The sequence below is a fragment of the Pocillopora verrucosa genome, chromosome 7 (assembly GCF_036669915.1).
Source record: "Pocillopora verrucosa isolate sample1 chromosome 7, ASM3666991v2, whole genome shotgun sequence".
Lineage (NCBI taxonomy): Eukaryota > Metazoa > Cnidaria > Anthozoa > Scleractinia > Pocilloporidae > Pocillopora > Pocillopora verrucosa.
In genome coordinates this window covers 7,330,913-7,345,861 of record NC_089318.1, presented here as the reverse complement: position 1 = coordinate 7,345,861, position 14,949 = coordinate 7,330,913, and the positions used below count along the sequence as shown (strand labels likewise).

The 14,949-nt window shown below is 37.6% G+C and overlaps 1 protein-coding gene across 1 annotated transcript; it reads right to left on the bottom strand.

The window, feature by feature from the left end:
* Positions 1-442: 442 nt before the first annotated feature.
* Positions 443-8,524, bottom strand: LOC136282448 (uncharacterized). Its single transcript, XM_066170104.1, has 5 exons — positions 8,494-8,524; positions 6,057-6,417; positions 4,692-5,512; positions 2,117-2,314; positions 443-707 (listed from the first exon to the last, which is right to left on the bottom strand). The coding sequence occupies exons 2-5, from the start codon at positions 6,405-6,407 to the stop codon at positions 443-445; spliced, it is 1,635 nt and encodes a 544-aa protein (XP_066026201.1). The 5' UTR covers positions 6,408-6,417; positions 8,494-8,524.
* Positions 8,525-14,949: the final 6,425 nt, after the last annotated feature.

Below are 14,949 nucleotides of genomic sequence, written 5' to 3'. Positions count from 1 at the left end.
AAAAAAGGTGACTAAATTGCCGTGGAAGTAACCTTGTTGAGAGAAGGTATTAGTTGGTGATTTCACGTCTTTTTTCTGTATGCGAAGGACGGCTGAGAAATGTACAAAGTTTTAAAAAGCACGGGTTTCGCTATTGTTTAGCTCTTTAGATCTTTTGTTTCGCTACGTTCTCGCTTTCGTCGCCGTCGTGGTTTTTTTCTAAAAAGGGCCTTAAGATCCGAGGACAGCGAGGTCGTTAACTTGGGGGAATGGGGAGAGGTCGCCGTCGTAAGGCGCGAAAAATAACCTTAAGAACACTCGTAGAAGATGCAGTCTGCTCCACAACAGGCAATTCTCCTTCTTTCCACTTCTGAACGCGATAATTTTGTTTACGCAAATATGCAATTGTGTCACCTCCACTTCTACTGCTTTTTTTTGCTTTGGTTTCACTTCTTCCTCCTCTTCATTCCGCTGCCTTTCCTGTGTTCCGCTCAGGTTTTCTACAGCCTCTGTTTCTCATTTCCGCTGCTTTTGCGTTATCAGTTTTCTTCTTATCGTTTTCTACGGTTTCTTCAGCTGCGGCTGCGGCTATTTCTTCCAGAGCCTTTTCCAACCTACTCAAATGACATTCAATTCCACTTGCCTTCTCTTCTTCTTTCGTCTTTGTTTTAAATTTCTCGCTCAGCAGTATGTTTCTTTCTCCAACAGCAAGCTCACTGACTTTGAATCTGAAAAACTACAATAATGTTTAGCTGCAGAGATTTTTTTCCTTAAACAAACTCGGGTCAATCATTTAGATTAAATTCCTGGTTTAGTTTTAATAATCATTACGAATATGAACTGAGAACAACTTACTGGACTGTCTTATTTGAACTCGTCTCCATTTCAGCTTATTTGAGTCACGAACTTTTGAAGCTGTTTAGAAGGAAAAAGAAACTTCGGTCAGTTTTCGTCTTTGAATGAGTTCTACAACCATTTACATTTGTCACAAGTTAGGAAAAATGTTGACAGTTCATTATATATTGAAAATATACGATAAGTTCATTTGGAATGACCTTAAAGTAAAATAAACTTACTTACGTTTTAGACAGACGACAAACACTTCGTTTTGACGTCGCAGACAACACAGCTACGGTGGAAAACTTCGCGCACCGGCTACCGGAAATGCGCCAGCAAATATTTTAAGCTTCCACTCGCCGTCTTCCCTAAAGTCCCTATTTGCGGATCGGTTTACGTCAATCTGTCGGGCCCTACATTAATTGAGGCTTTCATCCACCATTTCGCCATTATCGATGACTAACACGTCAATGTTGCGTGCGTTTGAACTTGATTCCAGATAATTCTGGGCATTTCAATCGGCCACCCACGCATGTACAATGTAGCCATTCAGAATATGGAGTTACCGTGTTTTTGGACCGAAATCTGGCAGCTCTTGTCCAATAGAGAACAATACGAGTCAGATTATGATTTTGCATGTTCACCCCCAACTATCTCGAATACATAGAGATTATTCTATGGAAAGTGCGTACGAACGAGTTTTATTCACGGGTTGCGATACACCACAAAAAAAATGAGCAAGTGAGCGCAGCGAATGAATAAGTATTTTGATGCATCGCACTCTCCATGATATGAAGTTTTTATTTCATTCATACTTAGATTTTTTCTCATTGAACAAAAAATTTCAAAGATTGAAAGTAGACGACTTTTCAACGACGAGTGTGAAAGAAGACGATTTTATCGAGCTTTTGACTTTTAAAATGTAATAGTGTTATCTATGGAACATGACTTGAATAGTGAAAGTCAAGGTAAAAAGCGTTTGTAGAGAGACCGCCTAAAAACGCAAAATTTAAATATTAAGATATGGATGCTGAGTATTTAAGGTGGCCTACGACGTAGCTCTTGTGTTTGTCTACATTCCTCTTTGATAAAGAGTCAGTGTAACCATCTGAAATATTTAACGTTTAGTTCAAGTTCAATTCCTGAGGAGGACCACATTTGAAAGCATACATATGATGTCATTGTTCTTTCTTAGCCTTGCTCTAATGGTTTCTCAGAGTGGTATTTTGTCGGCTGAGTTTCCTTTTCTAAAGAAGAAAATGAATCCACAAAAAGTCACAAATCATATTTAGCTCAACACCTGTGCTGGGTTGTGGAAGCAGGCGAAGACGAGCAGCGGTGATCCTGATTGCTATCGTTGCAGCCATACTCCCCGAAATTGTCTTCCTTGTCGATGAGTCCTCCTGCTCCTCCATCAAATTCACATCCCCTCTCAATGCTATCACAAACCCTTATGTGCCAGGATGCCTCCTCTGACTTTTCCAATTTTTGCTTTGCTCTTGAATATGAGGCAAATACTTCCACCTTTATATCACTCAAAACAATTCAACTAAAAGAGACCAGAAACAATGAAAAGAGCTCGCCATGAGGTGTTTTTCATCGAGAAAGATCGACACTTACAGTTGCATGTCAACGCTTGTTGTCTCCACAATTAGAAGGAAAAAAATTGACCACGGTATTTCCGTATGTTTTCCTTGAGTGTGATTCAGTTGAATAGCCCTTTTTTTCTTTTAGTACTCCTCAGAAGTGTCTTAATAGCTAAAAAAAAGGAGTTTAACTTTTTTTTTCTTTTTTTTCTTTTTTTCAAATTCGTGGGAGGATATACGTCGAAATGTGTCTTTTAATTATCTTTAGAATAGTGATCACAAAAAAAACAAGTAATTTCACAACAAGAAGCGGTAGAGACCAGAGACAGACAAAGGAGATCGCCAATAGTCTTTTAATCTTTAAATTGTCTTTCATTCAGAAATATAGATACTTACAGCTATGTGACAAAACTCATTCTCTCGCTATTGAAAATTTTCCTTCGTTTCCATAGAGGAATTGACTTTGTTACAGTTAAAAGAGGCAGTTGAACACGAATTATGAATGATGGTCGATCCGGCTCCAGCTCTTTATTTTTGGCTGAACTCTCTATAAAGGAGTCCACAAATGCAAAGGTTCAAAAACTGAAAAACAGTCCCATTGGAAATTACGTCACTTAACCTCCTTACTTTTGTATCCGCCACCTTTAATGATATTTCAACTGGGTTTCTTTTAGGTTATTTGTATACTAAAGGAGCTGAATGTTTGGAATGACGTTTTTAAGCAGTATCAGTACGCAAACAGAAAAAAATAGAAAAACAATTTAAGGAAACGGTACAGAAACACTCAAATTTAATTTACACCACGCACAAAACTAGTGTCCCTGGTTGGTACAGTGTCGTTTCTCAAAAAGCGCTTCATCTTCATCCCTTGGGCCTCCATCATGCTGTTTAATATGGACAAGTTTTGCTCATAGCATAATTGTTCAAAATTTCCCAAACAAAGCGACGTTTACGACCAAGTTGGATCGTTACGATCGTGTCTTTGTCTGCAGACAAATTTCACCCATTTTCCTCTCACAATGTGGATCGTTCGGGAACTGAAACATTCTATGCCCGGTGCCGGAACGATCTATTGTGACAGCTTTGCTGGTCAGAGCCGGGGCACCAGCAACACAATATCGCCCTCGTTGCCGAATTCGACTGAATTCGATTTTATGTTACCAAAGTGACGTCAGCGGTTTTTTGTCAAATGGTACTTTGGCCGCGCAATTCGAATACCTTTTTTGAGGGGAAAATAAGATGATGTCTCACATTATGTACAACAATCCTGAATGACGTTTACACTTCACTGGTGCTTCTCTTGACAAACACCTGCTCCGACAACTATACCTACTTCATCTCCTACATTTTAAACATTTCAAAAATTGTTCTAAGAAGAAATGTGCAATGTTATTAAGTAAGCAGTGATCCTAACGAGGCACTTAAGTACCTTAGTCCTTGTCAAAGAGAGGCTGTTGAGGGATTCTCACAGTTATGTATCGAGCCCCTAATATTAAAATCAAGCAAAGCTGTACATATTTATCACCAAGGAGAAATTACTAATATCACTGCCACTAAGTAAATACCATTTCTCCTCACTGTACGGATTTTTAAAGCGAAATCAAGAAACCTAAACTTAAAGCTTGGTTTTACAAATGATCAAACTAACGAAGCCGAAGCTAATTTTCAAAAAAAAGAAAAGTAAAGTAAAAGTTAAGAGAAAACGGTTGATTGACCGAGTCAAGAAAATGTCGCCCTACGACGAGAAAACATGTCATTATTAAATTAATAGCGTACGGAGGTATTTAAACATCTCTGAATCTAAACACAAGCATTTCAACTTACGATTACTTACTTGCTTGAAAATAATTTGCATAAATCAACTAATGGTGAGCTCTGAATGTGTTTTCAAAGACGAATATAAAAAAAGGCCAATTTTATCGACCTTTCACTTTTAAGGTGTAAGTGTATTATCTATTGAACATTACATGAAAAGATGAAAGTGCAGGTAAAGAGTGTTTGCTCAGAGACCGCCTAATTCCTTCAATTATTGAAATATGGACGCTGTGTATCTAAGGTCTAAGGTTGCTTATGACGTCACTCTTGTGCATGTCTGCATTCCTATATGATAAAGGGTCAGTGTAACTATCTGAAATATTAAACGTTTATTTCAAGTTCAACTCCTAATTGGACCAAACTTTAAGGCACTTGATGTCATTGTTAGTTCTTAGCCTTGCTCCGATGTTTTCCTACTTTCAGTTGGCTGTCTTTCCTCTTCTGTGAAAGGAAATAAATTTGCAAAAAGGTTACTCGTCACATTTAGCTCCAAACCAATGCTGCGTTGTAGAAGCAGGAGAAAACGAGCAGCGGTGATCCGGATTTGAGAAATTTTTGTCAAATTTTCCGAAATTGTTTTCATCGGAGACTCCACCTGGTGTTCCATTAAATTCACATCCATTTTTTATGCTATTGTAACTTCTTATGTGCCAGGACACATCTTCCTTCTGTTTTGTGAAAGCGGTGCAATTAGAACAATAAATTCCTCGGATATTGACATATTCGTACATCTGGCAGGTGTTCCAGGTACCAAAAATGTCATGACCTGCCAACTTAGCGCGTGCGTAGTCCGTATACTGCAGGCCATCCGTAGAAAAGTTACAAGTTGCTCTCAGATATGTAGAGTGATTAGCAAGATACTGCATCTGTGATAAGGATAGTCGGAACTCGTTCCAATTTACTTCCCCCTCTTCAATATCAATCTCAAGGTTTTTGCCAAACCCTGCATAATTGAAGGTATTTCTCTTGGAAAAGGAAAACGATTGTATTAACGTCCATACAAAGCCAGGTTCAGACTGCAAGTCACAGTAAACAGAAAACCGTTCATTGTCTGAATTTGAGATGTCGTATTTTCCTGATGTCGAGGCACCGTTCTCAGATATGTCTTTGCAGCTTCTCGGATGTTTCATCTTCTTCTCACACCGCTGACCAGAGTATGTGTTAGGACAGGTACAGTTAAACCTGGTGCTGTGAGTGTCACAAATCTCCTGACATACCCCTCCATTGAGACAAGGATTGGTGCGGCAGCATCTGTTGATGCAATGATGCTTCTCGGGTGCGTATCTGTCTCCACCCTACAGCAAGATTAAAATAATCTTTTAGCTCACCATGCTCATCGAATTGGGTTGGCATGTACTTTTGAGCAACCATCGACAAATCTCACCGGAATCGGATCGAATTGATAACAAACAGTGCGAGCAAAGTACGTATGCGTGCAACACATAGCGGGGTGCCAGAATGGAGATGAAATGTCCCTCGAAATTAGATCTGTAATGCAGTAATACAGCAATGGTTAAGTCAGTGATGTCTTTAAGAAATTTGTAGTGGCTTCTCTTCTGCCGTTCCCTTCGCATTACAACATGGCCGTTAAGGAAAAAGTTTGCGAGAGAGAGAATGGACCCAATCTTCTCTCAGTCAAATCAGTTTGTTTTAGTTTTGTCTAGACCAATCATATCACAGACAAAACAGTGTGCACAAAATTGTCTTTGGCCCGGACTGACATATAACACACCTCTTTTTTAAGGAGTACCAGAAAACTTGATCATGTGGGAATATTTATTTTATTTACGAAAGTTGATAAATAAATGAATAAGGAATTAAATGAACAGTGTATCTCACCTTCACCGTGTAGCTCCTCACCAAATCATAATAATTTCCTCCTTGCATCCATTTCATCGCCGCTGGCTCCATGTCTTTATTAGCAACGTTAAGTTCGCAGTTATTTTCTTTGGAGCGAGGGAAATAGTTCATAGATACACACAGGCAGTCATCTTTGCACTTCAAGTGACACTGGATGGCATTGGGCACTGTTAATCTTTGAAACACGTGACCCTTAAGAATGTGATTATGGACGACATCTTCATCGATAGCAAACTTGAAGTTTTGACAATTTACCGCTTTCTTTGCCACAGAGGAGAGTGTCAAATTGAATACAAACAGCATGACTTGGAGGTATTGTACGATGCCCATAGCAATGGCACTATTAATATGAAGAAAGAAGAAGATACATGATTATTACCTCTGACAAGCATGGGGTAATCTGGAACGAAATGAATCGATATTTCGGTCTCTTTCTTAAAAGCGACCTCCATTGATAAAAATTCATGATATCAAACATTTGCTCATTTGTGGAAAATGCATGGATGCATTTTTCTGATTAACTATGAAATTGTTTCCCTTAAAGCGTTAACCATAATATATTTTTTTTTTAATTGCAACGGAAAGAAAATAATCGTTAGCAAAAAAATTGCCAAATTTTGGTCGTTAGCCGTAAGAGCCATTACCATATTAGACCTTCTTCTGATTCAGTAAACGTTTTGGAAGACAGAAAAGAGTGTATTCGTCTCGCTGTGAAGTCGATCTTCACTACAGAATCACCTATTTGCGGAATTTCGAAAAGAAGACTAGGCAAACATTCAAGCCCAAACGAAATTGCTCCTCGATGGTTTCTGCAAGGAATACTCCACAAATCAAGGTTGAAGTACCCGCAGCCACCACAATCTTTACTTTCCATGAATCGAGTAAACATTTTAAAAGATAAAAAGATCTGTCAAATGTAAAATTCTTCAGTTTATTTTAATAACTTTCGATTCTAACTCGTCACATTAACTAGTTTTGGTCTCACTTTTTATAACCAACGAAACAGGTATTTGACAAGGGAAAAATTAGCATAACACGTCACGCAATACATCAGGTTGATTTTGATGGCCGCAGGGAAATGTTGAGTTTGTCACTCAAAACCGCTGTGTTCCGTAACAGCGTTTAATCATTTATGATGGAAACAAATTTGCAGAAAGGAGGGCCAGTTCATCCTGTTCCTTATGCAAATCTCGGGAGAAACTGCAAGAATTCCTTCAAAGTACATGGGCTTTGGCTTGTGGCAACGCAAAAAAAAGAGAATTGGATAACAACTACACTATTCTGGAAACATGTGTCTTAAACCCTTTTCATGGGCAAAAAAGAAAAGAAAAACTTTTTTTTCCGACGGGAAGTCGAGAGGACTGCTCTTAGCGAGAGTGGCACCTTACAAAGATGCCCGTGTGGAGGCCGTTAACAAATTAAAAAGAAAAAAGATCTGCGTATGACTTTTCTACGGTGTGCGGTGATCTGAAGCATAAAAAAAATTAATAAAAGTTGGAGTCCCGTGACAACTGACAACATATATAAAAACTACTTACCAAAAGAAACTCAGTGACATTGAATTAGACATTCAATACTGGACTAATGTTTAGACCATTGTGATCTTTCGCCATAATGTATATAACATGCGATAAACAAATAGAACCTTTTCGCAAATACCAGATGCTTCAGATGTGCGCGAAAACTCACACATAAATGACATTCAACAAAAACACTAAAGTTCTGTCTCCAAATTTTTCCACCCATTTTATTGCGAAAAGTTGCGTAAAATATATCGATTTTTAAGATAGAAAGCCATGTGATATAAGAAAGTTTTCAAGCCGGCATATGTGTTATGAACGATGTCTGATGAATCACACTTAAACCTAGATGTAAACATGAATTGGTTAGATAATGTTTCTTTCCAAAACAATTTATTGTTGATATGATTTCTCCAGTCTGGTAACTGCCAACGGAAAATTCATAATAATTATAGCTAAGAGTTAGAGTGCACTTCGGGATTAGGGAGTGACTTGAATAAATTTAGCTTCAAATCCCTTTCCACACTTTACATGGCGTCTCACGGTTTTCCTTGAGAAGAATTATGGGGAAGAAAATGATGCTTGCACCTTGCACCTTGCACAGCATTTTCTGTAAAATCACTCTACTAATTTAATAGATAAACCGTGATATTATTTTCATCTTAAGATTTCTCCCTTTTATAATATACCTTGAGTGTACTTGTATTTGGTTTGGTGACCTAAAGCTTTCTACTCCGCCGTTGTTAAAGTCCTGTGAAAATTTTCCTACATAAACTGGTCATTCGGCTGGCATTGGATGCTTAAACGCAAACAGTTATATTAACGTTTTTATCTAGATTAAAAAAAGATTTTATTTTGTTGAGCTGGCTGTCCAAATAGGAATTATCTCAACTTACCTCCTCTTTCCGGCCTCCTCTGCCTTTTCCAATTTTGTCTTTGCTCCTCGATACGCGGTGAAGACTTTCACCTTTTTATCACTGAATACAATTAAACTTCATAATTAGAAACGGAAGAGAGCATAAACAAAGAATGGAGGTTGCCATCACCAAAATAAAGATACTTACAGCTGGGTGCCAAAAGTTATTGTCCCCCTATTAAAAGGAAAAAATTTCGTACGTTTCCACAAAGGAATTAATTTTGCTACTGTTAAATAGCTTGAAAAAGGCAGGTGAAAATTTTACATGAATTATCAATGATGGTCCATCCGGCTCCTGCTTTTTAATTTTGGCTGAACGCTGATAGAGGGGCTCACAAATAAAATTTCTTAACTTTAAAAATTTAAATTTAAATCTCTTAACTTTAAGAAGTAATATTGTTCTTTACGCTCCTATAAGCATCACTCTTCTAACGTTTGGCTCAAAGAAACAAAAGACTGCTATGAATTCTATGATTATCTCGCGCGTGTTTATCAAGGTTTGTCAATTATTAAAGACTAACTATTTATACCTCTGAAAGGACCTCGATCTCATACCCCTCTATTCCGATAACGGCTACAACTCTGGGGGAAGATCTTGCCTTTCTGGAAAACATAGTCTATTTTCTTTACGGGTTGATATATGAACACAAAGTTCACGAGTTTTTTGACCTTGCCCTTGGTTTTAAATTCAAGTTTAATAGAGTTCCGACTCCCTCCTTGGCTTTTATAATTCTGACCGTTTATTCAAAGTGTTTTTAAGAATAAAAATGTGGCTAAACGAAGATGTTGTTTCTTTCAGTAGACATGTGTACTTTGTCATAAGGGTTTAGAATTGTTACGAGACGTTTTCAAACGAATCGACTTTCAGTAACTTTGAAGGCAAATATCTTTCTCAAAATGAAGTGGAACTTTGTATTCGAAACATTTTATTTGATTAATTTTTATTGCTGAGTTGCAAGCGTTCCCCTACGACCGAAAAGTTAATTCAGGATACGGACAAAAAGCTTGCTTAAATATGAGTGAACTGTAAATACGAGCCTGTTTTGAATGGTTATGTGTCTTTTTGTGCCCATTGTACAACAAATAGAGGCTGATATTTGGATCAGAAAATGTAGGGGTACACTTTCAGGTTGTTTAATGACACGAATAATTTTCATTTTCTTTTTTTCTGAGTCTTTAAAGGAGAAGGTGTTATTAATTTTTTATTAGCCTTTCCACGGCTTAAAGATTTTTAAATAATTTGGAATTTTTTGTTTTCAATTTGTTTTCTCGAGTTTGTTCGACAATTCACTGCTTGCCTCTAAATCTCTCTTTTCCCTTTTCTTTCGTCCGTGAGAAAGCGCGAGTCTCGAACTCGAGTCTGCCTGAGGTAAGAAAAAAATTTGAATTGAGAAATGATAAGCGAGAATTTCGTATGCGGCTATGCTACTTGGAATATGAAATTATATTTTCATATCTTTTTTACCTAACAGTAACTTATGACATAGATCCTCTAACCTTTCGCGAAATGTCAGCCGTAGAATGATTACGCCGTTGCAATGCAGTCGCGACACCAAATTGTCACAAGACTTTGAAAACTCCTCACCTGGTTAAAGCGAAACTTTTATGCGCTGATAATTACTTTCTCCTTATTAATGCATGAATAGGAACGTTCGAGATCTGTAGTTTATGATAATTATTGTAATTCAAAAAAATGTTCTGTTAGCTCGGATTAAAACAGTCAGACGTTTCTCTTAAAACGTCTCAATCTACATCACTTTTTTCAGTGGACACCGCCCTGTAATTAAGCCTGAGTCACACAATTTGGCATTTTAGTAATTAGAGCATGTCTTGAAATGAACTATTGTTTTTAGGTGAACGAAATGGAAATAACACTAAAACGCTGTTTGTAGGCAGTTCACAAGCCAATGACGGAATATGCATATCTAGCATGAGCTGACTATTTAAGTCACATCTCAGACTTCATTCATTTACTCGTTCTTTCTTTAACTCAATTTGTCGTTGGGCGCACGCAATTTTATGAGCCTTTTATGAAAAAGCGTAGTAAGCTAATAAAACTTTAATATTGCTGTAAGGTGGAGACAAATACAACAAGGCTGAGAGACTCAATCTATTTTTCATAGATGTTGAAAAGAATTTAGCCGAAAGGTTTCCAAGTGCTTGCAATCTGCACTTGGACCTGACGGTTTTTTTGCTGGTAGCCTGCCTATTGCAGGCTCTTCGGCTGCAGCTGGGCTCTCTACTGTGTTCAAGCACTGTTCAACTACTATTAGCTCCCCTACGTTGTCCAAAATGGCAAAGATTAATGCAATCTTTTAAAAAAGCCACAAAATGGAAGTTTCAAATAACAGACCCATATCTCTTCTATCCATCCAAGTAAGCTTCTCGAAAGCTAGGTGTGTCACATTATCGATGAACATCTTGCTGATTGCAAAACACTTTGATACATTTTTTAATTGTTTTCCTTAAAGCATTAACCGTAACATTTATCTTAATTGCAACGAAAAGAAAATAATCGTTCGCAGTAAAATTACCAAAATTTTAGCCGTTAGCCGTAAGAGTCGTTACCATATTAAGACCTTCTTCTGAGTCAGTAAGCGTTTTGAATGACAGTAAAGAGTTTATTGGTCTCGCTGTGAAGTCGATCTTCATTACAGAACCATTTAGTTGCGGAATTTCGAATTTTCGAATTTCGAAAAGAAGATTAGGCAAACATTCGAAGGAAATTGCTCCTCGACGGTTTCTGTTAGGAATGCTCTACAAAGGAGCCGTAAACGTTCTTTGCAGTTTAGCCTAGGCTGAACACAGTTTACAAATAACTGATTGTCAGCTCAAATGCTAAGCTGATTTCTCTCATTGCCCAGGTTGCAATGGAGGGAGATATATTGGCAAATGGAACTGATGTTACAGTTAGCTGAATGCAAAGCTAAATGTCGAAGTATATCAAATCTCAGTGAAACAGCCGCTGCAAATTTATCAAAAACTGACGTTCATGTATCAAATCGCCCAAGTTTGAGGAGTGTTTCTTGAAACGTAAAACTTTCCGTGTGTGTCCTTTATTTAAAAAGAAAAGCGTTTTGAAGATATGAGAGATCTCAGAACGTTTTGTGTTAGAAAGCCAAAAAAGGAAAACTCTACCCACCATCAGTTATTAAAAGATCCTCTTTCAGTGATGCACTTATGAGTCTTTGCACTCTACAAAATCAACTCTAAGAACGATTTGGAATGTATTATTCACGCTTTAATATTTAAAGACGATCGCATTTTTTCTATTTACCATAAGAGTAAGCTTTCTTTCCATCGATGAATGAAAATATCTCAAGTTTCACCACACCTATAAATTTTGCAAACATATGGTTGGTTTCTTTTCCAGCCTTAAGAAAAGGAATAGAGTACAAACCATTCGGCTAAAAAACTTTGGTCTTATGTTGTATCCGTAGACTGGAAAACACATAAGTTCTGTCTGTGGAGCCAGTTAGTAATTATTCACCGAAGTGGGGATGAATAGGGGTGGACATTATCTCTATTATTTACATCGACACTCAGGGAAATGAATGTTTTGGTAGTTCCCAGACAGAGGCCAACAAATGTATTTACCGCGGGCAATAAACGATAAGCCTTGACTGTGCTCTGTCCTGTTATAAAGCATACGGGAAGCGGCTAGAGCACGAAAGAAGTGTAGGGAGAAACGCGAGACGTAGTCCAGCGTTTCCCCTCGCTTCTTGAGTGCTCTAGCCGCTTCCTAAGTGCTTTACAACAGAACAGAACACAGCCAAGGCTTCTCTATTTTTTTTTATTTTTATAATAAATCATCCCTTAAATTCCCCAAGCATTACTTTTAATTTTAAAAACAAACTTTATTTCCGAAGCGAACAACAATTTCGTCAGCCTGCTCTATACTTTCATAAATCAAGCAAAAATAAGCCAATCAGAATCCCTGTTCAATGGTTCAATTAATCTGATTATCTGTACAAGACTAAAGCTGCCAAAAATGTAAAACCACGAAAGTTAAAAAACCTTCAAAGTTCACATTCTGCGATAGTTTACAGACTTAAATAGTTCGGCAGGTCGAATTTAACACTTTTGTCGGAAGGTTTTTTTAGTCTCTAATACAGAATCTGAACGTGAAATGTTCAGTGAACTTCAGCCAAATTGTGGCTCATAAAAACACGTAAGTTTTTCACATGACAAATAGAAAACAAAGTGTTCAAGGCAAATTTTTTATGAATGAATGACAGCCGAATTCACCGGAACATGAAGATCGCTTGGGATGATGTGGCCTTCTACTCAACGCATCGGAAAGGATATCAGAGCAAGCCCTGATTTTTTTTCACTCGAAGGACGGCCGATGTAGTTTCTGAGGCATGATTCACTGCGATGTCCGGAGATCGCCATGACGAGCTAGCCGCGATGGACTCAGAATGATCACATTCGCTCTGACACCGTCTTGATTAGTATGAATTTTAACAGCTAGGCCAGTTTGGTTATATTTTTCATCATTCCTGTTTTGTTCTGTTTTGTTTTTGAACACAAAACTTTATATACTATACAAGTGATAGCTGTGTTTGATTTTTGTTGCCGTACGTAAGCTCGCAATCTAACTGCGTGAAAACCTTTAAAACTCGGACTGTCCATATTGTTTTCTCTTTGAGGATTTTCGTCTCTGCTCCCATTTCAATAACGTAAATTACGGTGCCTGGCATGTTTACAAACCTTGGTTGGGTTTGTCTGTTGCTACTTAGCGGCTCGCTTGTTCCGAAATTTCACTTTCAATTATCGTAAAAAAGCTAGAGAGAGGTCCCGGAAAAGGTTGGACATAGTACAATTTGGCGGATGGCGTGATAGCTTTAGCTCAGCTCTATGCTCTATACTCTCTTATAAAATGTTCAGAGAAATAGGCGCGCCGTGATTGGTCAGAACGATTTCATTATATTTCCATAATGCACGCGCCTTACGTCACACGAGTGTACTGTTGAGATATAATGCACACAGCCTAAGTCATCGTTACGTGCGCGCGCAATTTACGACACATTTTAGTATAGGCAATCATATGATTTCGAGTTCAATTCGGAATAAATAAGCAGTTGTAAATTTTTTACGAGACCAGCAAAATTGTGGTCTTTGAAAAATTTACAAGTGCTTGTTTACTCCAAATCGCACGACAAAAATCATGTGATTACGTATTAATTGAAAAAATACGAGATAGCTTATGATAATTATGCAGAAGTGAGGCGCGCACATGAAATGCAAAAATAATTCCTTCAAACCCTGTAAGTGACATTGTGCGTTCGGTCAAAAGAACCACTTACGATCAAAACAATAATATAAAATGATATTTTTACATCTTAAGGCCCAAAAAAGTTCAAAGTGCGGCTAAACAATTCAAGGAGTTGTTCAGTCTGGTTTGTTACTTCTTTGCACTGAATTAACCCTCTTCTGCATTGAATTACCTGAAAACTGCATTTATCTTAACCAATCAAAACTGCCTACTTTTTTAATGTATCTTATTTTAATAGAAATAAAAAAAACTTGTTCCTCGAGCATTGTTGAGTTCTACAAGCACTTGAAAATTTTTAAAAACACTCCAAAAGTGCGAGAAGTACTCGCCTTCGGCTCGTGTTTCTCCGCACTTCTCTCGTGTTCTTAAAAATTTCCTGCGTGCTCATACAACTCAACAATGTATTTGGCGCGTTTTTTTATTTCTTTAATAGAGCACGCTCTTTCAACCAATGACAGCGCGCGATATATCCGAACTTTATTATAATAATGTGTAATGTTCTGAAACTTTTTAATTTTAAAAATAAGTTATAAAAAAGCGTCGATTTTTTGACGCGTTACGTTGAAAAGCTACGTGCATAAGAGCTTGAAAGCAAGGAGCAGGAGTTAACCGTAGCCTGTTTTGCTTGGTTTTCATAGTAGGAATTCCACTTTTGACAGAGTAGATCTCTTCAGGATATTCGTCTGCCTAGTAAATTGAATGAAATAGACTTCACAACGTAAGTTTACTAAGAGAAAGAGAGGGCATTTTTATTATTTAACCCTTTTTTCAAATCCTTCGACCAGGTACATAGTGGACTCGTTCTCTTGACAATAGATACAACGTGAGCCGTTTTCGACTCCAAAGATGTAAAGATTTCTTTGTGCAAATATATGAAAGTGGACTTCTATCATCCTACTGACTCCTGAGATGTATTTAAAAGGCTGGAGAAGAGATCGGTTTTCGAGTCATTTAACTGCAAATGTGTCTTTCACTCTCAATACAAATATCAATATAGTATCTGAGAGTATGTAAATTGATGAAACAGCATTTAGGCGATTAAACAAAATGTGATGCTTCCCCTTCCTATAGCTATCAAGTCGTCTACAAACAAACTTAGTGCAACTTTGCAATTTAGTCTTCATCTAAAGCTATGTAACTTAGTTGCATAGCAATTAA

Excerpts from the sequence above, each read along its gene's own strand:
- LOC136282448 (XM_066170104.1), bottom strand. The coding sequence starts at position 6,407 with ATGGGCATCGTACAATACCTCCAAGTCATGCTGTTTGTATTCAATTTG. Across the intron at positions 5,513-6,056 it reads TGAGGAGCTACACGGTGAAG|GGTGGAGACAGATACGCACC; the intron begins GTGAGATACACT and ends ATCTTGCTGTAG. Across the intron at positions 708-2,116 it reads GCTTCCACAACCCAGCACAG|ATTCAAAGTCAGTGAGCTTG; the intron begins GTGTTGAGCTAA and ends GTAGTTTTTCAG.